Source organism: Dryobates pubescens, chromosome 15 (genome assembly GCF_014839835.1).
Source record: "Dryobates pubescens isolate bDryPub1 chromosome 15, bDryPub1.pri, whole genome shotgun sequence".
Lineage (NCBI taxonomy): Eukaryota > Metazoa > Chordata > Aves > Piciformes > Picidae > Dryobates > Dryobates pubescens.
In genome coordinates, this window is record NC_071626.1 from 7,771,217 (window position 1) to 7,796,686 (window position 25,470).

At 44.0% G+C, this 25,470-nt stretch overlaps 1 protein-coding gene across 1 annotated transcript; it reads right to left on the reverse strand.

The window, feature by feature from the left end:
* Nucleotides 1–2,851: 2,851 nt before the first annotated feature.
* On the reverse strand, nucleotides 2,852–17,510 carry GRAP2 (GRB2 related adaptor protein 2). The gene is made up of 7 exons (XM_009902474.2): nucleotides 17,415–17,510; nucleotides 13,700–13,791; nucleotides 10,793–10,912; nucleotides 9,006–9,174; nucleotides 6,159–6,287; nucleotides 5,538–5,657; nucleotides 2,852–3,031 (listed from the first exon to the last, which is right to left on the reverse strand). Exons 1-7 carry the CDS (start codon nucleotides 17,490–17,492, stop codon nucleotides 2,852–2,854), a joined length of 888 nt encoding a protein of 295 aa, XP_009900776.1. The 5' UTR covers nucleotides 17,493–17,510.
* Between the last annotated feature and the right edge of the window lie 7,960 nt (nucleotides 17,511–25,470).

The window sequence follows — 25,470 nt, forward strand, 5'->3', positions numbered from 1 at the left end:
TTCATGAACAGACTACAGCAGAAAAAGCCACAGAGGATTGTAAAATGCCTTCATCCTGTGGCTGCAGCACCTTCATCCCCAGCAAAACTTCCCCCTTTGCCTTTGTATCCAGAGACTCCATTGATTTGGGAAGGGCCATGGTTATTCTCTGTGCTGTTGTTTTGCTAGTTTGCTATGAGGAAAACAACTTCTGCTGTGGGACCACACAAAAATGTCTGACACCTGTGCCTGCCAGCTCCTGGCATGCACAGTAAATGCAGGTAGCACTGCCTCTGCTCTGGGGAGCGGGCAAGGACAAGAGCAGAGGCAAGAGAGCCTGGGCCTTGCAGACCAGAGCTTGGCCAGCTGCACAAGGCAGTGCAGATCACGGCACTGGTATGGATATCACAGACGCCATGATACCTTCACCTCCCGGTAATTTTGGTGTCATTAGGTGCTGCTCATAATGAGGAATCAGCGTTTTACTGTGGTCCTGGTGTGTTGTCCGTAATTAGCGTGCAGCCCTTTAATGCTAATTGCCTTAAGCATTAATTCCTTAAATATCAATTAAAAAAAATCATGTGAAAATTTACCTCTTCCTCAAATGAGTTATGAGTTAACATGGGGGTACTTACAATGTGCTGCTTAGGCTTGCTTAATTAGTTAATCTCTGTAAAGGGGTTTCAAATGTACGAAGAGCTATCAAACCTCTAAGTGCATTGCCTTCAATTAATTTTGTGCAACTACATCTTCACTACCAGGAGGGTCTTTAGAGTGCTGAGGGAAGGAAAAGGATACATTGCTTCTAATTTTAAAAGTAACTAATAAAAACAAAAAAATGGAAAGATGATTTGACATGGTGGGAGTAAGGGCAAACCTATTTCTTCTGCTCAGACAGGCCTGAACACAAAAGATTAATCATTCATTTTCCTCCTCTGCCTTTGCTGGTTTCTGGGTCTTTTTTGCTTCCATCTTTCCCTGGTCTCACTGAATGTTAACTCTCTCTCTTTGAGATTTTATATTACCTTAGCAAAACCAAAACAGCAGGCTAAAAGAGAATGAATCACAACAAAATCCTCTTCAAACTGCGGAGTCACTGAGGTTGTCCTCTCACATCAACCCAATGATCATTAAACTTGTTCCAAAAGAAGTTTCATGGACTTCACTTCAAAAGGAGATGCTGAAGGTCCAGAATAGAACTCTCCCAAGAGAAAACAGCCAGGTCCAGTCCAGTCACATGGTATGTCTCCATTTCCTGACCCCCCCTGGTAGCTAGTGGAGCTGAGCTTTTACTCTTTCCAAGTATTCTATTCCATTTGGAGCTTATATGCCTTGTTAATGATTCCCATTTTACTTCACTCATTAATCATCTGCTTTTGGTGGAGTTCTCTCAAAATTTTGACAATGGGTTCTTCCTGCTAATACTCTTGCAGCTTTATTTAGACAAGTTACATTGAATATAAGCTTACCAAGAACATATTTCCTGGATTATTTTTCTCCCACTGGGCCTAACAAAAGATAAGAACATTTCTTTTCTTGCTGGTTTTTCTCATTTGTTTGTAGTTTCTCACTTGCCTTTTCTTTCTTTCCCACTAATGATAAACCATCACTTCCTTGCTGATTGCCAAGGTCCCACATTTTGTGAAAAATTCAGGCAGCTTGTTTAATTTCCACTTGCCTGAGTGGTGGTTATGCAGCAGTGTCTCCTTCACAGGGTATGAATCATTTTTAATGTGCACTTGCAGTATATTGGTATCACATCTGGGCATTCCTTCAGCAATGATTTGAAAACCTATTCATTTACCTTTGTTTTTTGTTTCATCCAAAAGGATCAGAGAGGGTGAAACAGTGAACAGACTATCTGATGGCCACAAGTTTATTCTCTACATACTGTGAAGTAACAGCTTGAGGCATTCTACTAGCAAGTCATCATGAATACCCAAGGTTCTCAGGAAAAGAACTTCTGCCTTCAAACCAGAAAAACCTCTTCTCTCCAACACCTCCCCAGCTCAGTTTTACAAAAGGAACCAGTGAGGAACATTCATTGTTATCCAGTTCTGTGGATATTCACTTAGCTGAACAGTCTGACCTGCTCTAACCAGGATGTCTAACAGAAGTCTAGGTACCTCAGAGAAGAGCTTGAAATGGGACAAGTTGTGGTGGTGGTGTGCAGAAAGAACAGCAGGACTATCAGAAAGAAGCAAAGAAAGTAGCTTCTTACCATCCCATGTCTTACCACTGTTTTGTTTGGAGAAAAGCTTATGGGATCCTTTCTCTTCAACTGCTGTATCCATACAGTCCATACTCACAGAAGGTACAAGAGAGCTAAGCCAGCTTCTTTAGAAAAGTCAAGGTTGCTTTGCACCTCAGTGTAAGACTCACTCATTTTCCTTCCCCACCTGAAGGATTAATGCAATTACCAGTGATAATTTAATTCACTGTTTCTCTTGCCTCTGTAAGACAGCTGAAATAGAGCCTGAAGAGACTGTGAAAGCTGCCACATCCAAGAGGTAGAGGTAGGGCTACCGGAAGCCTGACTTGTCCGAAGTGCATTTCACAGAACAAACCTAATTGCAGGATGTTATCAATACTTAGCCAAAGAAGTGATAGAGCAGGGAAGATCCAGCAAGGTCTCAAGGAGTAATACAAGATTCTTGCTCCCCTTCATTTTATGGATGTTAAAGGGAAAAAAATTCCTATCCTCTTGAAAGGGTTCCTTTCCATACCAACATTTCAAAAGATCAACTGACAATAAATTAAGACACAACAAAAATATCTTCTGTCCTGAGGGCAAGGGAAGATGCACTCCCTCTCTGTCCCTGGCATGGCAGAAGAGCAGCTCCAGTACAGCCCGCTGGGGCATTTTGTGCCCTCACAGGAGCACTGGTGTGACATAGTTGGCAGGGAAGAGACCCAGTTCCCCACGCAGACGTCCTTTCCACCACGATGGGTTGGAGCTGTCCAGGACCTCTACTATGTCTCCGCTGCGGAAGCCCAGCTCGTCATGCTCCATAGCGTCGAAGTCGTACAAGGCACGCACCCACAGCGTTCGCTGGAAAGGAGATAGAGACAGGCAGGGAACACTGAGCCAGAAGTCTTGAAGGTCATCCTCCTGTCACCCTTCTTCACTATGTATGTTCACTAAGAGAGGACAAGCAAGGCTGAAACTGAGGCCATTTGGAAATTAAATCGGGAAGCAGCCAAGATACCAGTAAGCAGGGACTGATTTACTGGGATGACTGAGGCATGGTGCCTGGGTTCCCAGCAGCCTCAGTATATTCACCATATGCCTCTGTATGTTCATCATAAGGTGAAAAGTCAGACTGAGAGTAGCTCTTCAGGAAATAGTGTTCCTAAGGCTCTGCCTACTCTGTCCTGTGAGATCAGCTGTGGGGGCCCTGTTTGAAGCCAGTTATGTGAGCACAGAGCAGGGAGGTTGTAGCCAGGAGGGGGTTGGTCTCTTCTCCCAGGCAATCAGCACCAGAACAAGAGGACACAGTCTCAAGCTGTGCCAGGGGAAGTTTAGGCTTGAGGTAAGGAGAAAGTTCTTCACAGAGAGAGTTGTTAGCTGTTGGAATGTGCTGCCCAGGGAGGTGGTGGAGTCACCATCCCTGGAGGTGTTCAGGAGGGGACTGGATGTGGCACTTGGTGCCATGGTTTAGTAGTCATGACGTCTTGGCCGACAGGTTGGACTTGATGATCTTTCAGGCCTCTTCCAACCTTATTGATTCTATGATTCTGTGACACAGAGTCCTGCTGGGCTGTAAGCTACAAGCAAATGACTCTGAGGAGATGAGGTGGTGCTGGTATGGATATGGAAAGGTGTCTTTGGAAGGATCAAGAGAGCCTGCACACAGACCAGTCTAGTAAACATTGTAAAGAATGGTATTTGTTCTTTCAGGCACTTCTTTGGCATGGATGTTAAGCCTTATTTGAACCCTCCCCGAGGTCAGTGCTGTGAAAACAAAAGGATTTAGGAACTGTTTGGGTGTGTCAGTTTATTTTGGGTTTGTGCTTTAATGAGCAGTAGGGTCAGATTTTTTTAATTATATTTTTGTTTTTTCCATTTGAGAACACCATAAGAGACTTTGCAGTCAATTACCCACTTTTACTGGAAACGAGATTTCAAAGGACACAGCACGAGCTTCTTTTATGGGAAATCGTTGGCACGTGCACAATGGGGCATGGACAATTTGCAAGGTATATTTTTGGGGCACAGATGGAGAGATCTGTTTGAAGACAGACTAACTTTTGCTAAATCTTTCATTCAGGGCCCTGCTTAGACATGGCTCCTAGTTATTTGGCTGGATATATGGACCTTCCTATAATTGGATTTGTGGCTTCTGGATCACTAATGAGGTGTGACAGGCAAGGGCTTGTTGTTAGTCATTGCCACAGCCTCTGATGCATAAAAGCCATTGTATTTTGAGCTGGATTACAATGAAGGTTTGATGTTTTTGTCAAAAAAAGACATGTCCATTTTTCTCAGTTTGTTCCAAATTTCCTAATCCAATCTGTCCTCTTTGTCTCACACTTGAGAAGGGTCTGATGTCATTTCCTTCTCTCCTTGGATCTCAGTTCTCTGGTTGTTCTGGGCTATGTTGTTCATTCCCTCACAGAAGAGCAGACCTCAGGTCACAACACTAGCAGGTGACAGAGAAATACTTTGGAGTCGGCAGTGGAATCACAGGTTGAAGCAAAGAGAGACACCATGTTCTACATAGGAGTTCACATAGTGGGAATTTGCAGAGCAGGTGGTTATTTAAGGTCAACTGTCAGGTATGGATCCAGGTAAGGAGGCAGTCTGAGGTGTCCACAGAAACATATCTGGATCATGCCCACAGCCACTGTGCTATGATGCTCTGTCAGATAAGGGTTACAGGAAGGTGAGTCCCACTTTGATGACTGTAAATCTGAAAGGATGTGCCAGGTGCAAACAAGTAGAGCTGAGTAATGACAGGTTTTCTCAAAGGTAGCAGAAGAGACAGTCTGACTACAAGTGCATTAGAGACAGAAGAAGCCCTGCAGCATGGCACAGTATCATAAGACAACTCTCCATAGGACTACAAAATATTATTGTACATCTATCATACTGTACTTCCTAGGCTACAAGTTTAGGAGGGCCTGGCTGTGATGGCAAAGACACTTGCTAGTCCCTTGCATTCTAGGAAAGATCATTAGGTTTGCAGAAATGTCCTCTGATGAACTGGACTCATGCTTGATTCAAATTCATAGGTGATCCTGGGTTTGTTCACCATGCTCCAGATGCCTACTTTGCTCAGCTCCTTCTACTAAGTCTGCATGTTAACTAAGACTGACCTTGAGAGCAGAACTAGAACATGCTCAGATAACACTGTAGTCCTACCCTCAGAGTACTCCAGAAGCAAATTCAAGTGGCTGGGATAGAGTCTTAAGATTCAGAAACGTTTTCTAAGACTTGTTCCATCAGGGTTAATTCATGATTCATCATTCAACCTCTGTGCAGCTGACATTGTCCAGATTGCCTGGCCATTGCTATGGGACATGTTCAGTTGGGGCCTTCCAGATACATCACCTACCGGTGTCTGATGGTGTGGTGGGTCTGTGTGTCTTCTCTGCATAGCTGATGCACTTCCCTGGCCGTGATCCCTTATTCCATGCAGCTCATCTTTCCTGTCCAGACTCCCACCATATCTATCCTAGAAAGAAAACAGCAGAAGAAAAGTCATAGATATGCTGAAGTGTATAAATGAGAGACTTTAAGAGTCATTGGTGGCCAGGGAGTCAAGTTTAACCCTCAAGTAAATCATCTCTGCTGTCTACGTTAAATACAGTCCCTATGCTGCAGTCCTGCAAAGCAAAGCAAGAACACTACAGCGTTCCTCGTTTACCACTTTTTGGGATGGAGCCCTCAAAAACTCTCCTTGAATACTCCTTGGTTCCCAGTGATAGGGCCATGGATGAGTCATGGATCACAGACCTAAGCAAAAGCCCACATATTTATTACCCATCAATGAGTTCCCCAGGCAACACCATCATGGCTACTACTCCCATACAAATACCTAACTTATTCTGCCTCCTAAGATGGGTTCAAGGGGGCAGAATTTTGACCAAGTGGCTGTTCAGTTGCTACCAATCAATTAACACCAATGTTTGATATGCCTGGGCTTGGATGTTCCAGTCCTCATTCCTGGTACTACCTGTTGCTGCTGCAATATGGGGATAGGATGCTCTACATATCTCTTGGACATGGAAGAATGCTCTCCAGCTGCTCCGCCCAGGTAGAATCCTTCCCGGCCCGTCCATTCCAGGCTTCCACCACGCCTCTCCTGATGGAAGAGAAGATCACAAAGGTGAGGTCAGGTTTTGCTTCCCACCACATCCTTGACTGAAGTTTAGCAATCATAGAATCATTAAGGGTAGTAAAGACCTCTGAAATAGAGTCCAACTGTCAACCCAACACCACTATACCCACTAAACTATGTCCCAAAGTGCCATGTCTATACATTTCTGAATACCTTCATGGATGATGACTCCACCACCTCCCTGGGCAACCTGTTCCAATGCCTGACCACTGTTTCAGTAAAGACTTTTTTCCTAATATCCAACATAAATCTTCCCTGGTGCAACTTTGGGCTATTTCCTTTCATCCTATTTCTTGTTATCTGGAAGAAGAGACCCACCCCACCTCACTACAATCTCCTTTCAGGTAGTTGTAGAGAGCAATAAGCTTCTCCTCATAAGACTTGTTCTCCAGACCCTTCACCAGCTTTGCTGCCCTTCTTTGGACACTCCATCAACTCAATGTTGTTTTTGTAGTGAGGGGCCCAAAACTGAACCCAGTATTTGAGGTGTGGTCTCACCAGTGCCAAGTACAGGGGCATGATCACTTCCCTACTCTTGCAAACCAGGATGCTGTTGGCCATCTTGTCCACCTGGGCACACTGCCAGCTCATGTTCAGCTGGCTGTCAACCAGCACCCCCAGGTCCTCTTCTGCTGGGCAACTTTCCCCCTACTCTGCCCCAAGCCTGTAGAGTTGCACAGGGTTGTTGTGACCCAAGTGCAAGACCTAGCACTTGGCTTTGTTAAACCTCATACAACTGACCTCAGCCCAATCATGGCACACTGATCACTACCACTACCCCATATAGGCTTTTCCAAAGGAATGTTCCTGTCCCTCAGAACATAAGACCAAATAAGGAATCCCATATTTTAGATCTTTGTCATAAACATTCCCCATCTGAAGAGTGGGTAGTAATGGGAAGTGCCAGGCTGAAAACGTGGCTGCTTTTGTAAGGACTGGCACAGGTGCCAAGCTTTCTTTGGAAATAATGCCCACAGACTTCATTTGCCTCTGCACTGTATCTGTATATTACTTTCATTTTGTGATATGGCTGTAGCATCTAGAAAATTTAATAGTGAACAGAAATCCCACTGTGACAAGTGCTAAATGTGCCCTGCTGAGCCCATCACCATAACAAATGTGCAGAGTGTTTGCCAGCTCAAACTTGACTCTTGTTCCTTTATTTGTCTGTCTCCATCTTGGAGCAAATGCTGTTCTCTTCCCTTCCTGTTCACAGATGGCTGACAAACAGGTTGTTTCACTGATATAGAACCATAGAATCAGTAAGGCTGGAAAAGACCTCAGAGATCATCAAGTCCAACCTGTCACTCAACACCTCATGACTAACTAAACTTCAAGTGCCGTGCCCAATCCTTTTTTGAACACCTCAAGGGACAGTGACTCCACCACCTCCCTGGGCAGCCCATTCCAATGGCCAATAACTCTTTCTGAGAAGAACTTTCTCCTCACCTCCAGCCTAAACTTCCCCTGACACAGCTTGAGACTGTGTCCTCTTGTTCTGCTGCTGGTTGCTTGGGAGAAGCACCTCCACCTGGCTACAACCACCCTTCAGTTAGCTGTAGAAGGCAATAAGGTCTCCCCTGAGCCTCCTCTTCTCCAGGCTAAACAACCCCAGCTCCCTTGGCCTCGATATACATGCAGAGAGCCTTCCTTTCTCCTTCCCCAGACAATTCTTTGCTGTGATGTGGGTCCCACAGCCTCTGCTTTATACCTTACTAATACATTTTAAAAGCTCTGTGTAAGTGGTCTAGAAGGAGGCAGCACAAGCCTCTTCTTCAGACTGAAAAATATATCCCTTTTTTGAAGCCAGCCAAGAATGACCCACATGCAGCCTATAAAACTGAACTGCTGCAGTGAGCAAGTCACATACTTTGTGCCTTGCCTCTGCCTGCACATCCTGGTAATTTAACACTGGAATCCGTTTCCCCACAAAGCAGGACTTTGGTTACCGGACTGACCAGGCATGTTCACTCCCAGCACTGTGTGTGCAGTGCACAGCAGTCTCTACTATATCATTTGCTTGTTCCCTGGCACAAACCCAGGCATTCACTGGACTGGGTTTCCCCTGCCTTCTCAAACATCTAACTCTGTTTTCCTTGAATGCACATCTTGTTCACGTATCTGCTATGTTCTTAGGAGTACTCTCCGTTCCTACCAGCCACTGCTCCAGGTTCTGCCCTCGATTCCTCCAAACTCCTTTACTGTGTTACTTGATAAGAGAAGATGAATGATTCTTCTGAGCAGACAAACTTTCAACTGTACTAGCAGCTACACTCTGTGTGCAGTCAAGGACACTAGGAAATAAGACTCCATTTTTTTTCCAGACACAACCTACCAGTCACCTGTGTACCTGCCCTTATGTCAACAAGGTAGATCCTGCTTCCCTTGGATGTGTAAGGCAGCTTAGAATTTCAGCTCTGGGGCCTTAGCACTGCTTTAGCAGATTACCTCTGTACAGATTTGCAGCACTGCCTGTTGCTATCCAAAACAGAATCAGAAAACTCAGCTCAGTTATGTAACTGGACATACCACTGAATCCACTAAAAACCTGCAGGGCAGGGCCTGTGTAGGGATGTGACTGGGTTTCCAAAAACAGGCTCTCTCTACGCCATTCTTGTGGACTGAATTCCTTCCACTGAAAGATTTCTTACTGAAAAGCTCCTATGGATAGTTTGTGTTTACCTTCTCTTCTTGGCTGTTATCCTTCAGGAAGATCTGCTTCTGCCTGGAGATGGAAGTTGTCTTGTAGTAGTCCACCAGCTTGTTTAGTGAATGGAATTTCTCTGTCCACAAGTAATAGCTACCCTTTGAATCCCTCATCACTTTGAAATGTTGCACATCATCTTCATGCCTGGATCCAATCAGAAAAGCAAGAGATCAACCAGACTGCACTTTTACCTTTGTTGAAAGAGCTTTTTACGTGTTTTTTTTTTCCTCTCCAGAAGGATACCAAAGTGTCTTGTTTGGACAAATCTAGACTTCTGGAAAGAGAAGCAATGGTGGTCCTTGTATGTACCAGACCTAGCTATGGCTCTATTTCAAAAGACTACTCATGTTACAAACAAAGAGTGCTGCAGGCTGCTCAGACACAAAGCACTATCAGAACAAAGCACAGGGTTTTAAAGCCTCTCCTTTCAAATAAGGGCCAGAGGAGCTTTCAGGGCCGCTAATAGCTAATAGCTTCATTCTGTTCTTTGTAGGGAAAACAAAGGTGTAGTTGTAGTCTATCACTAGCCTTTGCAGGTTCCTGTTAACATCCCCTTTGCATTGACTGCAAGAGATGTATTATACCTTTTCACATCATAGGCATCACCACTACATTCACAGAGTCAAATGGAGCCATACACTGAGTCTTATAATTATATAATATCTAGTGTAAAACTCATTTACTACTGGTCACACAAAAGAAAAAAAAAAGAAAAGAAGGACTTATTAGTTGCTGTTATAAGTCAAATTAACAGTCTCAACCTTCTGTCCCTGCTTCTCCTCTGAAATTCTTCACCTCTTACCTCTTGTCTGATTTGGACAAGTCATTTTTGCACCAAATGTGATCTGGGTCTGGTACTCACCCCTTCGTGTAACTGTAGGAACTCAAACCACTTGTCTTAGGGGCCACCTCCACACAAATAAACTAAACAGGGACCAGGTAGGGACTGAGTGCCATCTGGAGTGCTACAGTCACACAAGCTGTTAGCATGGTTTTGGTCTAAACCAAAAAGCCCCACCCTAGGGCCATTCTTAGGGAGACAGAGTGGACAGGGACCCATTTGCAGTGAGCTGCTCGAATACTTCTGTTTGTAGGGTGAAGAGGGATTAGTCCTATGGATCTAAGCTCTGCTGTATTACTTGACCTCAGGCACAGAGAAGAAGCCTGACTGTGCACACTGCCTGGAAAAAAGACTCTAGTTTAAAACTGGTTATCAGTTGTTTGACTGAAATTTGGGAAACCATCATTTAAGAACTCTGCTTTGAAGCAAATGCTCTGAGAAGGGCTGGGCTGCAATAATTTGCTGAAATACAGCTGGGGTGCAAGCAACTAAATGCCATTTCTGTCTAATAGCTGCTTAGTGACCTGTGGGAAATAAATTAACAATGTAATAGTCATCTCTTAATGGGCAGTATTGGAATTCTTGGATTCAGTAACCAGAGCTGCCAGGGAATTAAAACAAATGGAAGGCACATGTTTTGCACTGTAGGAGACATCCTGTGTACCACTCTGCTTTGCTGCAGCTCTTTCAGAGAAGGAGGTCACCAGAGGATGAAAGTTTGAAATGGGGCATTCACTGTGTCACTTGAAAAGAGGCAGAAACAGTTGGGAATCAGATGCCTAATTTGTTCTCATTCACAGCAGCAGCACTGCCAGCAATTGGCAGCATGCAAACCTCCCAAGAGGCTACGTCGCATTAGGAATGCTGTCAAGAAGAGACTAGGGACAAAAATAGCAGGAAAATGTGGTGAGAATAAGATACCTGACAGAGATGGAGAAGTCACCATGAGAGTTCTGACTGGCTCGAACAACGAAGGAGCCAACTCCTTTACTCATGAGGATGTTCTCTGCTTCGTGGCGGGATATCCTCTCATTGAACCAGCTGTCAAATGGGAAAAATCATGGAGATGTGAATAAGGAATGTGAATTAAGGTGAAGAACACAAAAGTAGAGGGTAAGGAGAAAGAACATGAATAAGAAGGGTGGAGGAAAGAGAAAACAAAAGGATCAGAAGAGCCCACATGACTACTCCCAGTGGCCCATGTGCAGGCTCAGGTACAAGGTTTCGATGGGTGCAGACCATTTTCTTTGAGCAGTAAAAGCAGGCAGATGCGAAGGGAACAATGTAAGCTTTTGCTTGCCAAGAAGGAACACTCAGCTGAAACTGTAATTACAGGTACAGTAAGGTGTTAGTCAAAGAAATTTTAAATCACAAATGTGTTCATATTTATACACTCTCAGACATATCCATCAAATTGTTTTTAGCAAGCCGATTGAAAATGACTGGACTGTGATGGATATATTGCAAGGGAAGCACATCAATTCTTAGCAGAAGCAAGCCATGACGTTTTAAGTATTAATAAATTGGTCCCTGCCAGAGCTGCAATGCCACAATATTGCAGAAACACAGAATACATAAACACCCTTATGTAAATCTATCCAAACAATAGTATGAGGCACTGGACAAATGCTGAGGAACTCATGATAAAGAATGAAATAACGCAGTGTCAGTAGGAATTTTTCACTAGAGAAAAAAAAATCAGTCCCATACACTTATATGTGTCCACTCCACAGCTAGTAAGATCTACAGTCTGCAGTATTCTGCTTTTATGTAATGCTTAATTGCCTGTAGTGCATTAAAATTAAGGACAGATAATTTCATAAGCTCTGCCATTTCCACTCCTGAGTCTCATTATACTTCTCCTTACTACCATCACAGTTTACCTACGTATCATTAGCAAAGGCAAGTCAGACTTTAATCAGCATTGATATCTGGTCTCAGTGACGTGATAAAGAAGGGAAGATTTTGCCCATCAAAAAGAGGAGACAGCTTTTTTCCTTACATCTGGGTTTTGCACCTGGCCTGAACTGCCCTGAAATGCAGACTTGCTACTCCTAGAAAAGCGCCAAAGTGGAAATATTTCTTCACAGCTCTGGCACAGAGAAAGCATCATAAGAAAAACATGTGTGAAAAAATGAAGCTGCTCGTGACCCTGCGTGGTGCCACAGCCCTGTGAAAGAGCGAACAAGAACAACCGACCGGGAGATCTTGTCCCCCTGAGGCCTGAAAGTACCAGGCTGTATTTGCACAGCAAACTAATGTTGTCCTTCATCTCAGCCAAGCAAGCTGTTTTATGTCCAAAAAAACCAGTAGGTGCCACCTCCAAAGGGGACAGTGGTGCTTAGTTGTACCCTCAAAACTCCTGTACCCTAGTTTTAGGCTGTACCTTTAAAATTTCCCACAGATCTTGAACAGGAAGTAGGAGAATGTAAATAAATCACTATTGGGTGTGAAAAGGAAAAATGAGTACAGTTCTAAAGAATCCCATTGGAGAGATAGTTACCATAAGAATTAGTTTGGTAAACAATCTTTGCTTTCCTTGCTCTGGGAGATGCTAATTTTGTGCTTCTGCTGGCTTCTGCTTGATCTTGGCTGCATTGTTTTGGCTGAGTTCTAACATCTTTCTGTTCTCTCCCTTGTCCCTTTGTGTCCAGGGGGGTAAGTGAGGGGAGCAGGGAGTGGAGAAGTTATTATCTCCCCTGGTTTTTGGCCAGGGGGGTTCTTGTGCTGTTTATAAATTGTAAATATATGTAAATATTGTATATTTTATACATATTCATTGCAGATTGTAGTTTTGCTTGTAAATAAAACTTCATTTGCTTCCAACTGGGCTGGGCTGGCAAATGTAATGTTGGGGGGAATTTTCAACCCACTACAACCCTCCCGAATTTGCTTGCTCAGGGCACCAGTTTGTTGTAGCTAACAGTACTGGGCTTGGAACATGCTCTGCCTGTTGGCTCCCGAAATGCTGCAGCACTTTTTAAGAACAGGACAATCAGAGTGGCTTCAGGGAGCATTTCTGCCAGCTGAAAGGAAGAGGTTGTAAAAATGCCATCCATGGTCATATTTACGGCACAGGGCTGGACAGCACATTTATCATGCATTTAAACACACAGTGCCACCTACTCAGTGGGAAGAGAGGAACAAAAGTATGGTTGTCCTTGGTCAGATCTGGATTTGGGTGTGCAGTCACCAAACGTGGAGACGTGTGTGTGGAGGGTGGGGGGTGTCTAGCACCCCTTCTCAGTCCCCGAGTAAGCCCCGCTGGCACTTTTCGTGTGGCGCTGCACTGACCTCTAGTGTAGCGAGAGAAACCGACACACACTGGGCTGTGTGGGGCGTGTGTGGAGGACGCCCATGGCCGGCTGGGGAAAGGGGAGTTAATGGAATTTGGAGCCGGGCAGGAGGGAATTACATTTTTATAATTCTTTTTGAGAGAGGTCTCTTGCTCTTCCTTTTGTGCTCAGCCTCTTTCTCTGTTGCCAGGACTTCACATCATGACTATTCTTCTGTCCAAGGAGACCTAAATGCAGTTCCTGCCACATCCCAGTAACATCCCTCTGAGCTACAGCAACAAAGGAGTCATTTGGTTGTGATAGAGAGCACTGGGAACCATTCAGCTCTGAAAGAACAGGAGATGCTTCAGCGTAGAAATGAAGTGTGCTGGCAGGATGGCATGCAGCGTTATGGCAATCCTTGCCAGCCTTAAATTGCAGCGTCCTAGAACTTTTCTCTGCCATGTCTTCCTCCATGCACACACACACACAAACACACACATATACTCTGGAAACGTGCAGTGGTGGTGCACACAGTTTCCAAGACACTTACGGAGGAACTTGAAAATCAATGAAATTCTTGGGAACGTATCCCTCTTGACTTCTGAGCTCAGCCTTGTACCACTCTTCCTGGGAGCTCAAAACCTGCAATGGAGAGATGGATGGAATAAGAGCATCTCCTGAGGAAGGCAAAAGTAACCAAGAATCTGGCAGAAACATAGAATTTCTTAGATTCATTGAATTGTTTTGGTTGGAAAAGACCTCTAAGATCATCAAGTCCAACCTTCAACCTAAGACCACCATGGCCATTAAACCATGTCCTGAAGTGCCATGTCCACACATTCCTTGAACAACTTCAGAGATGGTGACTCCACCACCTCCATGGGCAGCCTACTTCAATGCCTGACTACTCTTTCAGTAAAGAAACGTTTCCTAATATCCAACATAAACCTCCCCTGGAACAATTTTAGGCCTTTTTCTCTCATGCTATCATCTGATACTAGAGAGAAGAGACCAACCCTCACCTCACTACAGCCTCCTTTCAGGTAGTCATGAAGAGCAATGAGGTCTCCCCTCAGCCTCTTCTTCTCCAGACTAAACAACCACAGTTCCCTCAGCTGCTCCTTGTAAGATTTGTTCTCCAGACTCTTCACCAGTTTTGTTGGCCTTCTTTGGACATGCTCCAGGAAGGGAGTAGCACAAAACTGAACCTCAACAGTGCCAGGCAACAGGGGCACAATCACTGCCCTACTTCTGCTGGCCACACTATTCCTGATACAGGCCAGGATGCTGTTTGCCTTCTTGGCCACCTGAGAATAGAATAGAATTCCACATGTGCTCTCCTTCCCATCCACTGTGCAGCAAGGTTAGTGACTGATGACTGCTTCAGAGAAAACAAAGCAATAAGGAAGGCCGAGTAGAATTAGAGGGACTGCTTCTTGACGTCATCCCTTCATCTGAATGCCTTTCTAGGTGGCTAGGGATGCCATCTGCATGTCTCTGATGTCTGTGAAATTAATCTCTGAAGGACTTAATAAGGGTTTAAGGAATTCTCTATGCTGCTTTTAATAGTTGGTACAGGAACATCTCAGCTTCACAAGGGAGGAAGAAAAAAAAAGCCACACCTGTGAAAACTTCTCTGACGTTTGGGTATGGAGGGACCTCTCTCCCTCTCTGTTCATTATGACTGCACAGATGTTGCTATGTGTTCTCACATGTCCTTTTGCAAGAAAGTATTTGGTGGGCTAAGTCTTCAGCTGGCCTGATCTTTGCCAGGGCAGATAAAAGAAGGTGGCAAAAAGTATTTAAAAGCTATTATTAAACTGAAGAGATTGTAGGACAGTAGGAAGCAAGTCCATGACATGCACTAGAGCAGCTTCAAGTGTGCTCACATTAATGTTGACTGTTATGGTCCTTAGGGACTTCACTGCTGACCAGGAAATGTCCTAATTGTTGTGCCCTGTCTGACAGCCCCTGATACAGCCCTAAGCTAGGAAGAGGACAGAGAAACAACTGCATTGTGATTTTACTGCAGATGTTGGGGTCTGTGGTATTTGGTCTGACGTTCCAACTCCTGGGACAGAATTCTGCCTTATGAAATAGAATCTGTTTCTCCTCCCTCCAGTTTTGGAGAGGAGCCTGGAAGCATGAGCCATTGCAGTTTTAAAAGGAGAAAGCAAGTGGAAAAGGCTTAACTTAAAATCTGTTGTTAACAATAATAATTCTTATTTTGTAAGCCAATCTCATGGCTTTGGGAGCCTAACACACAGTCTAACTGCTTGGTTTTGGCAACAGGCCCTTGCTGTCTCTGGAGCCAATTCTCTATTGCCTTGCAGCCACGTAGACCTTTCTTCTGTGTTTGGGTATAGAAAGGCTGGGGAATAGAAAGCTGTGGAGTTCCCTGCTTGTATAGCCACTGCTTTCCCCATCTCTGGGTGCCTGATTAAGGCTCTGTTTTGTTGTTGTGGCCAGCCAAAGGGGATGGTAGCTACTCCCTGCTCTGCTGAAAGACCCACCTGCTGGTTCTTGGAGTACAGCTTGCAGGTTCCTCTCAGAGTGTCATCTTCTCAGGGAAGGATGTGGGGGGTGTGAGAGTGTGGATTTCTTCCTGTCACTGCTGGTTGAGGGCCTCATGTTTCCTGTTTTATAATCTCTACATCAATACTGTTCATCTTATCTTCTTTAGAAATCAGAAAAGACAGCCTGCACAAACCTGTGCAGGCAGCAGGAGGGGGCTCATGATGTGGTAGGAATGTACGTGAGCGTATGGCAGAAGAGAGAGGTTGCTCAGGCTAATTTACTGTCCTATGGCTTGGTGCTATTTTGTTTACCTCAAGGATGTTAAAGCAAGAGGCAGTCTGACTTTTCTAGAAGTGAAGTCTCTGTGAGAACCAATAGTAATACCAATATGTACTGTTATTTAACACTTTTCATCAGTAGATTCCAAGGTACTTTGAAAGAAAGCTCTATCTTACAATGATTTTACATGAAGGGAGATTGAAGAACAGAAGGAAAAGTGATCCAGCCAACAGCCATCAAGTCCAGCCAGGGACTTGATGATACTACAGTCTGTTGAGGAAGAAGATATCAGGTAAAGATCAAGGGACAGAAGGAACATGGGTACTACTTTTGAGCTAAGGAAGAATTAGGAATGAGAGCAGAATTAGGAGCAGAGGCAGTGATTTCTCCACAACCTCCTCATAGCTTTCTGGGAAAAAAAATGATATTTGATCTTAATGAGTTCTGGATGCCATCATCTCTGTCTAATCTTCAAGAACAAAAAGGGCAGTAAAATAAAAAATGGTGGTGACAGAAGATGCAAGGCTGAGGCTCAGTATCTGGTTATTAACTGGAATAGCTGGTATTGCACAGTGAGATAGTGAGGGCTCCATGCCAAATAAGGATTTAGATCCTGTTGTTCCACATCATCCACTGGGACACTAGAAGACTTAAAGCCTCACAGAGGAGTTTTACTCGGGCATTTTCAATTGAAACAGAACAGCTACACTAGGGGATAAATAATTAGGGTAGAACTGCATGGGACTTTGGAAGGGTTAACAAGAACTGTTCTACAATAACACATGCAAATCAATTTTAAAGAGACTCTTACATGTTCTGTATTGTATATGATCAATTTTACTTCTGCTATCCCCTCACTCCTAAACACTATAGAAAATTATTAGCTGAGTAACTCCTGAATTCTTCCTTTATACGTGTAACAGACTGTCTCATGAACTTCTATTTGCAATTGCCTAAAGCCCTGCAGCAACTAACAGCAATTACTTACAGTGAAAAGTCAGATATGAGTTCTATGATGCATGATAACTATCTTTTCAACAGTTTAAGAGCTGGAAATAAGGAAGACAGCAATCTTTCTGGACCATACGAATCTTCCCTGCCTTTAGACATAATCATCCTAAATGTAGTCACCCTAGACTACCCATATAGCAGATGTGAAATGAAAACAGCCAGAACCCTCCAGAAATGGATTACTGCCCCAGCAGAAGTACTTACCCTTCCTTGATGATTACTGGAGGATTGTGGGGCAACTAAATCCATAGTTTATGGACCTAAAATCAAGTGAAGTGGACATGGAATCAAGTGATCTGGAAATTGTTGGTTGAACTAGGGGGGTTGAGTATCCTGCATTTGTATCCCAGTTTGTAGATGTCTGTCTCCATTTGTTTTGTCAAGGCATATGGGGGCATAGAAAGATATGGCAGCACACTGAGAAATGTTTTTTTACTTAGGCCTGGGGCTGCACTTACCTTCAGCATATCCCCAGCCTGGAAGCTCAGTTCATCCTCTCCAGAAGCACTGAAATCAAACTTGGCGATGGCTTCCATACTGTGGCTTGCTGGCAGAGCAAAGCTGGAAGAAGTATGTGCTTGTCAACACCTGTGAGCTCTGGGACTGCTGAGCCTAGCTCAGGAAAGCTCACAGGCAATGCTGTGATGCACCAATCATTGATAGACATTAATTACTAGACATGGAAAGACATCGGCTGGTAGAAGAGGTGGCGTGGCCAAGAGGCTATGATCAACTCAAGCTAGTAGTTCAAGCAACCCATAGTGTATGCTTATCCCAAAAGATCTCTTTCTCTGTAGCAATCTCATGGAGAATTTTTGCATACAGCACACAAATTATCTGGTAGCAGGGGAAAAACCTTCTCAATGGACCAGCCACTATTCTGTCACAGTTCCCAGTAAAGTAAGTGGCTGTCATGCAATAGAAGAATACATTTGCCCTCTGCAGTGACTTACTCTCTATCACAACAGTGAGACAAATTGCAAACAAAACAAACAGCCTGCAATAAATACATATTTTTTTTTTTCTTGGAGAGAGGCCACAATACTGGAAAGGCTCTTTTCTCTGTGCTGTCTTAGCATGAGTGACCACAATGGTCAGCTATGAAAAACTGTTTGCAGAAAGGCTTTACTTCCTATTTTTGAGCACGCATGGATGAATTTAAGGCACACATTTGTCCTGCCTTGGTGTTGGTAACCCAGGAGGTTGTGATATACCAGACTGCCTGCAAACCAAAGCCTGCATTACATGAGCAGAGCAGATGTGGCAGGGGAAGTAGCAACATGAGCTCCACTTTTCACCACTTCCTGCTCATGTAACTCAGATGTACCCCAGCAGGACCACCTCTATAATCAAGAGAGTTACTCATTTCCCATGGCTGGCTCATGAACCCTGCAGCCTAGCAGTGAGGCTGGCAGTGCTGCAAGAAGTAGCTAGGCAGTGCCACATTAAGCAAGTGCACTGTTAATAGCTGCTCTTCTAGCCCAGCTTGTGGAGACCACCAGACAGCTCCAACATATAAGTAGTTCTTATGGCTACTCAACTAGATTAATCTGGTAACAATGACCCTGAAGCCAAAGGATCTATTATCTAATCTCAACTCTCACAAAAAGGTCCAGACCTGAAAAGATGCCATCTTGTCTAATCCAAAACATTCTTAACCATAAAGCCCTGGAAAGAAACAACAAACTGTTGTTTCTTGTCTCCCGTTAAATCTGAGACAAGATCTCCAAGATATCAACTCTGGATACTGAACAGGCTCCAAAATTATGTCACTTTTAAATCAAGAGGCCACTGTAACCCTCCTTCTCTGCAATATCTGTTGAAAGTTTTCTGCTTTGACACATAGCCCAGGAATGTTACAGGTAGTTAGTTACCTGTGTACCGAGGATCCAGGGCCCAGCTCTGATGCAGTGCAACTTGACTGAAACAGCTGAGAATGAGCTTGGAGAAAATCTGCAGGGCAAAAATTATATAGAGAGGTAGGGCAGTTGAGATGGACACTAGCAGCAGCCCAGGGATTCAAGAGGTAAAAATATGAACACTGACAGGTATAAAATTTCAGAGGAAAAACACCACCACAAGAGGTATGGACAGGACAGACAATCTAGCTGATGATTTGTCATAGATCTTTGGAGCCACACAGTTGAGTAGGCACTGCCATCAGTCCTGACCCAGCCGGTGGCAGATAACATGGAGGCCAACTCTTCCCTTCCAATTGATGCCTGCCTCTGTCTAAAGACTCTCCAGGTATCTTTATGCAGGTGAGGAGGATGCTAATGCTTAGCCTAATGTTTCATTAAATCACAGATAGCTTCTATGTGTGTGTGTTAACTGTATAAAGCAGTTATTTATTGGGTAAGTTCTGTATTTGCTGCTTGCAGAGTCCCTTTGCACTTGACTAAAGATACCCAGATAAAGTTATCTACAAGAGGAGCCATAAGATCACTGGAGATTAGTTCTGAGATTTATTATGTCTCATTTCTAACTATAAAAAGGTTTTCACATGCTTCCTTTTGGATTCTGCTAGCACCTTTTTTTTTGCTGCTTGTAGGTGAATTTGGATTCATGTGACTGATGTGAGTGAGGCATCAAGACAAATATATTAGCAGTCCTTGGACAGCTCGTTCAGCATGAACCTATTCTACAGCAATTGGGGTTGTTTCAGTATTGAGACCTTCCATATAGGGTGGAGTACCCAGCTCAGTTGTCTATGCTATGTGCCTACTATTCCATCCCTGTGCCTTAGGGTTTTATCAGTATAAATCAGTACTGAACTATCTAACACCCTGTTTTAGCAATGTGCTTTATTCTCAGTTTTCAGCTTTCCAGCTGTTACAAACATTTTCACTCCTTTTCTCTCTGCCAATTTACTGTGACTGCTCTTTAATTCTTACTTGGGAGAACCTGTGCAGATTTGCAAATACAGCCTAGGTTTGCTCTCTGATTTCCTCTCTCTTATTCCAGGCATTGTATAAGCCTGCAGATGCAGCTCAGGCCTGATCTGAGAACTGTTTATTGTTGCACCAATATTTTTGGAACTGTAGTCTAGAACCTCCCACAGGCAGTGAATCCCTTTTGCACTGATAGTGTGTTTGGGTATTAAATTGGAGGGGAATTAACCATGGAGGGAACTAGAAAACAATGATATTTTTTCATGGAAGAGAACTGAAGAAAAAGACTAAAGAAGAATTACTTGGTAAGGGACGTTTTCAGTGTTTTATCTTGCAGCAGTGGGCTGCTGCAGAGACATCAGAGCCAACAGTGTAGATGAATCCTGGGACTCCTAAATGCAGAGCATTAATCCCAGCTTGAGAAAAAACCCACACACTTAGAAACAATAAACTGTTTAAATACAAATCCTGTTTTTGATTCTTCTCCCTTAGTCACAGAAAAGACAGTGGGGGTTCTGTCTGCAGCGGGCAAGACAGGAGAGAGAAATGTCAAAGATGCTGTTGGAGATCTGCCCCCCTCAAAAGGAGACAGGTTTGTGAAACAGTTAAAAATCTCCTCTCTCACCTTCTTTTAAATTTCAGCAATGGGGAGAGACCAGGAGACAGATACCTCTTCAAACAATCTAACACATGGATTAAATGTGCTTTTCATTGCCAGTGGCTGGATTTAGAAATGTCTCAAATACCATACACAGTGTTGGTTGTGTTGATAAATCAGCAATGCAGTAATGCTGTGGCCTTAAGCTCTTCCCCACCTCCCCTCCCTAAACAACTAAAGCAACATTAGCCAATAATCCTGTCATTGAACTCCAGCCTACCACTTTTCATCAGCTGAACTTCCAATCAGTTCAGCATTTCTGATCCTGTTCCTCCCTTCATCTGTAACTCGAGAATCCTCACTCTGCATGGTGGCTAGTGCTGGGCCGTCACAAAAACTCCCCTGTCAGGGGCTCTTTCTTTCCCTCTCTGCATGTGTATGATGTCAAGGACCACCCCAGAACACAGAGAGACAGGATTTTTTTTCTTCTTGTCATAACTTACATTTCTCAAGCACCTTTTATCCCAAAGGACAGCACTGCTGTTGGCAGGCAGAGCCAGATGCTGCTTTTAACTGCCTGGTGCAACTCCTTTAAGCTTTTTAGTAACTAAGCACAATTTTAGACTGTGCAAAATGTTCTATGTGAAAATCACCTTTGTACAGAATTTAGCATGAAGTCTATGCAACGTTCAAAGGAGGATTTTTCAGTGCTCATTGTGAGTTGACCAGTACCTTCCATTTCATACTGGCTCTCTGCATGGAGGTGAATTTTCTCTGTGGCTCCCCATAGTAATGAGGTGGATCCAAGGGACATTAGGCTACAGCAATTCTGTGGGACTGGCGCAGCAGAGCAGCCACAAAAGGAGAAGTGAAAAGCTGCATGGCTTTAAGAGCAGTAGGTAGGTATTTTAGTTTGGCAGAATGCCATTCCCTGGGCAAGAACATCAGCACATCTCTGTTGATGAAAAGAGTCAAGGCCTAAATCATGTCAGCAAGCAACAGAGTCTGACAGCAGCATCCCAAAGAGTTTAACACAGATAGTTGGGTCAAAATTCAGTAATAGCAATGCCAGAGGAGGTCACCACCTGTGAAGAGTTTACTACTCAGGGACTGCCCAGGCTAAGCCCTGGTCAATCTCACATATTAGCATCACAGAAGGAGGGCATAGCTGCAAAAACACCGCTGCTTACAGCAGCCATAAGAACAAAAGTTCTTATTTTCATGCCTGCAGCACAAACATCCCCAGCCTGCAGCTCCATTCAGTGAGGGTTTGCACTGAGACATGTACAGCATGAGCTAAATTGTCTTTGTTTGGCTCTGCAAGAACAAGCTATCGGACTGATGAGCAACCAGGGACAGAAAGTAACCCTGAACACCTGTACAGACACTCCAGATGACATTTCAGCAGAAATAATGGAGAAGAAACCTGCTATCTGGAAGAGCTGTAGTAGATAAAAGTTCTGTTTTCAGCAGCTTAGCCACATACAAGCACCATGGGAATAGTTCGGTCCGAAAACACAACCCTCTTGTTACGGAGGCAGTGGTGGAGCTCCACTGACTGCCAGTGATAAGAGGGGAAAATTTATAAGGGAGAACAAGCCACCAAAACGCTCAGCGCTGTCACATTTAAGCCTTTGCTGTCCTGCCATCCAAAGTGATGCAGAGCACTTGGGCTGAGCCTCTGTGTGCAGATGAAACAAAGCCCCCTAGGAACCGAATTCACCCAACAAAATTTCAGGGCTCTATAACCAACAGTAGTTGGGAAGAAAAGCTCCAGACTGGGAGTGTGCTCAGTCTCCCTGGGGATCCTCAATCTTCTGTGCTGCTTGTAGTCATGACAGAGTAGAGCTGTGCAGCACCATGGGATGCCTGTGCATCGGCAGCCCCAAAGAAAGTGGCACAATGCTACACAATATTGTGAGTATAAAATTGAATCCTTGCTGCACTGAAAGGGTTGGTGTGGTAGACTAGGGTGGGGGGAAACACCTCTTTCTGTTTGTCCACCTCCTCCCTTGGTTTCCAGCTGGTTAGATTTGGCTGAGGCACAGGGATCTGTCCTGTGAAAGCACTGCGCTGTTGTTGAAGGTGATAAACAAGATGGCACTGGGCTCACTTGCTCTTCCCTTACTGCGCAGTACTTGCCTCTCCTTCCAACCACCCCCCTTTCCTCCTTAGTAGCCTTCCCATACAGATCCCCCTGTGAAGTTTCAAAGCCACACTCGCCCCATACCTTGTAGCAGCTCTCCTCTCCTCTGGCACTTTGCTAGAAAGCAGGAGGCACGTTACCATCGAAGGGAAGGAAGAGAAGGAGAGCTCAGCCTTTATCAGGCTCCTCCCTGCAGTGACAGTGTGCCACATCAGCAACAGGTTGACATGTGTGGATGAGGACAGTTTGGAGTGGGCATGGGGGACAGAAGCAGAGGCACAGAATAGTGTTTGTTGCAGGACAGAGTGGGTCATGGGCAATTATCTGTCTCAGATTTCGGAAGTATTAGGTACACTGCATATTAAAAATGGTGGTGTCAATTGAGAAGGACCTGGCCTTTGCTGCTGCCTCAGCCCAGGTTGGTTTAACAGCTGAATAAAGGAGGATACTGTATATTAAAAAGTGCAAGTTCTACCCAAATAAGGGAAACAGAAAAGAGCACAGATCTGGTAAGATAAATAAGAAACCATAAGAAGTCCGTTGAAAACCATATCTTGAGGAACAAGTAGGTGAAGACATGAAAACATGTAATAAAATTATTTTCTAAGACAACAGAAGCAGGAAGCCTGCCAGAATGTCTTCAGGGCTGACAGATTATTGAGATGTAAAAGGAGTGCTCAAAGAAGATAAGTATGAAACACAAAAGCAAAATGAATTCTCTGCATCCATGCACTTTCTGTAGGGATGTAAGGAGGTCCCTACACCGAGGTTTTCTTAGTTGAGAATAGCCAAGGGGCCTGTCTCAAGCTGAGGAATTGGAACAAAAGGTTTTAGGGTAAATCAGTAAATGAACAAGAGTAAATCCAAGGATTTGATATTTCAGAAATGTTGAGTGAAATCTAAACAACATGCAGTAGTGAAAGGTGAGCAGTTAAACTGTGGCGTATGATGTAAGACCAAACCCAGCCTCAGTGCTAGGAGAAAGAGCAGCAATGTTTGCAAAGTGTTTTGCAGGGATGCAAGGGGCAGGAGTTCTAACTTCTGTATGCCTGAAATTGGTACAAACGATAATGAAGAAAATAATTACTGGGCATAAGAGACAAATTACATAGTAATTGCCCCTCAGAGCTTTGGTAGAAAGAAGTCATGCTGCACAAAATCTGACTGAGTGTTTTGAAGGAGCTGATGAGCAGGTGAATATGTGTGATCACTTGATATAAAACTTGCATTTCTAAATCCTTTTTGATGAAGTCTCTCACTGAAGACTCTTAAAAAGCCTCCTAAGCTCTCACAGAATAAGAGGGAAGGCCCTATGGAGGATTAACAACTGATTAAAAGTTAGGAAACAGCCTGCTAGACATATTCATAACTGATCTGGAAAAAATGAAGTGATGAAGCTTTCAGATGAAAAAACCCAACAAACCTAGATAATACAGATTAAATCTGATCACAAAGACTTGCAAATGGTTTTCAAAATACTGCTGAAAGCAAGATGAATCTCAGTTCTGATGACTGCAAAGTAATGGACATGGGAATAAACAACTGTAACTATATGAACATAGCAATGAACTTAAAATTAGCAATCACCACTAAGGATAGATGCCTTCAAATTGCTGTGGATAGTTTATCGAAGTGTTAGCTCAGTGGAAGTAAAAAAAGGCAGATTAGGAAGTGTCAGGAGAGAGACAGAGAACAAACCAGGAAGGAACACCACATCCCTGCACACATGCTGGGGGCACTCGTTGGAATAATTCTGGTGCTCACCTCAAAAATGGAGACAGCAGAATTAGAAACAGTAGAGAGAAAGTAATTATGGGCAACCAAAGGAATGGAAATGTTCTGAACAAGGAGGAACCAAATTAAACCAAATTAATCCTCCACCCTATCAAGAAAAAAAAAAAAGTGGACAGAGGAATAAATGCACAAGCAATGCAGAAAATAATGAGAATCATGAATAAGGCAAAAGGGAGATTTTTATCCATCATTTCTCATATCAAGGAGCTCATTCTCCAGAGCATCAGGATCTGGAAGACCCTAGTGAAAGAAGCTTAGCTGTGTACTTGCCCTGCTCTTACCTTCCTTCCCCAAGCCACCGTTGCCAGGCACAGCATCATGGGCTGCATGGAGCTGTAACCTGACTAGATGAATCCTTTTCTTATGAGCCATGGCTCTTTACAAAAAACTCACCCTGACATGCTGGTCTAAGACAATCAGTCCAGCAGCAGTGTGTCCACCAGACACACAGCATGCTTTGGGGAGGAAATAATTTCCCTACAATACTTGCCAGTTAAAACAGAGGCATGCTGTAAATTATGAAGCGCTCAAACCAGTGAAGGGTGGAGACAATGAGAATTCCCTCTAAACAGGATAATCCCAAATATGTTTTGCTGGAAAAATGCCCAGGTGCAGAAAGCAGGGGGCCAGAAGAAGAGTACAGCAGCTAGCTCTCGTCATGTTGTGAAAAGTTTTGCGTGCAGCTCTCGCTATATACATCGGTAATATAAACTTCTCTGCAGGCAGGTGGGACACTAAACCTCACAGCCTTCCTGGGTTTAAGCTACGTTAATTCTCATGCTCTGTGAATGGCCTGACAGATTACATTGCGTTACACATTACATTACACATTAGAACAACAAATTTTCTCTGTTTCTACCATGATGTGATCTAATGGGCCCCACAGCAAGAGCACTGCTGTGAGCTGTCGCTCATGCATGCTGCCTGGCAATGTCACAAAACACTCTCTGGATTCCTGTTGGGTATCCAGAACTATTCCACCAGGATAGTAAATCTATTTCATGTCAAGCCATAAAAGATGTGGCTTTCTACGCCATAAGCAAAACACTCAATAGCGGTGGCAAGCCCCCAACAATGATAAAGGA

Bases quoted from the DNA above. Each gene is read 5' to 3' on its own strand.
- GRAP2 (XM_009902474.2), bottom strand. From the start codon at position 17,492: ATGGAAGCCATCGCCAAGTTTGATTTCAGTGCTTCTGGAGAGGATGAA. The intron at 13,792-17,414 runs GTAAGTGCAGCC...TCTCCATTGCAG, and splicing joins AGGCTGGGGATATGCTGAAG to GTTTTGAGCTCCCAGGAAGA. The intron at 6,288-9,005 runs GTAAACACAAAC...CTCTTCCATCAG, and splicing joins ATAACAGCCAAGAAGAGAAG to GAGAGGCGTGGTGGAAGCCT.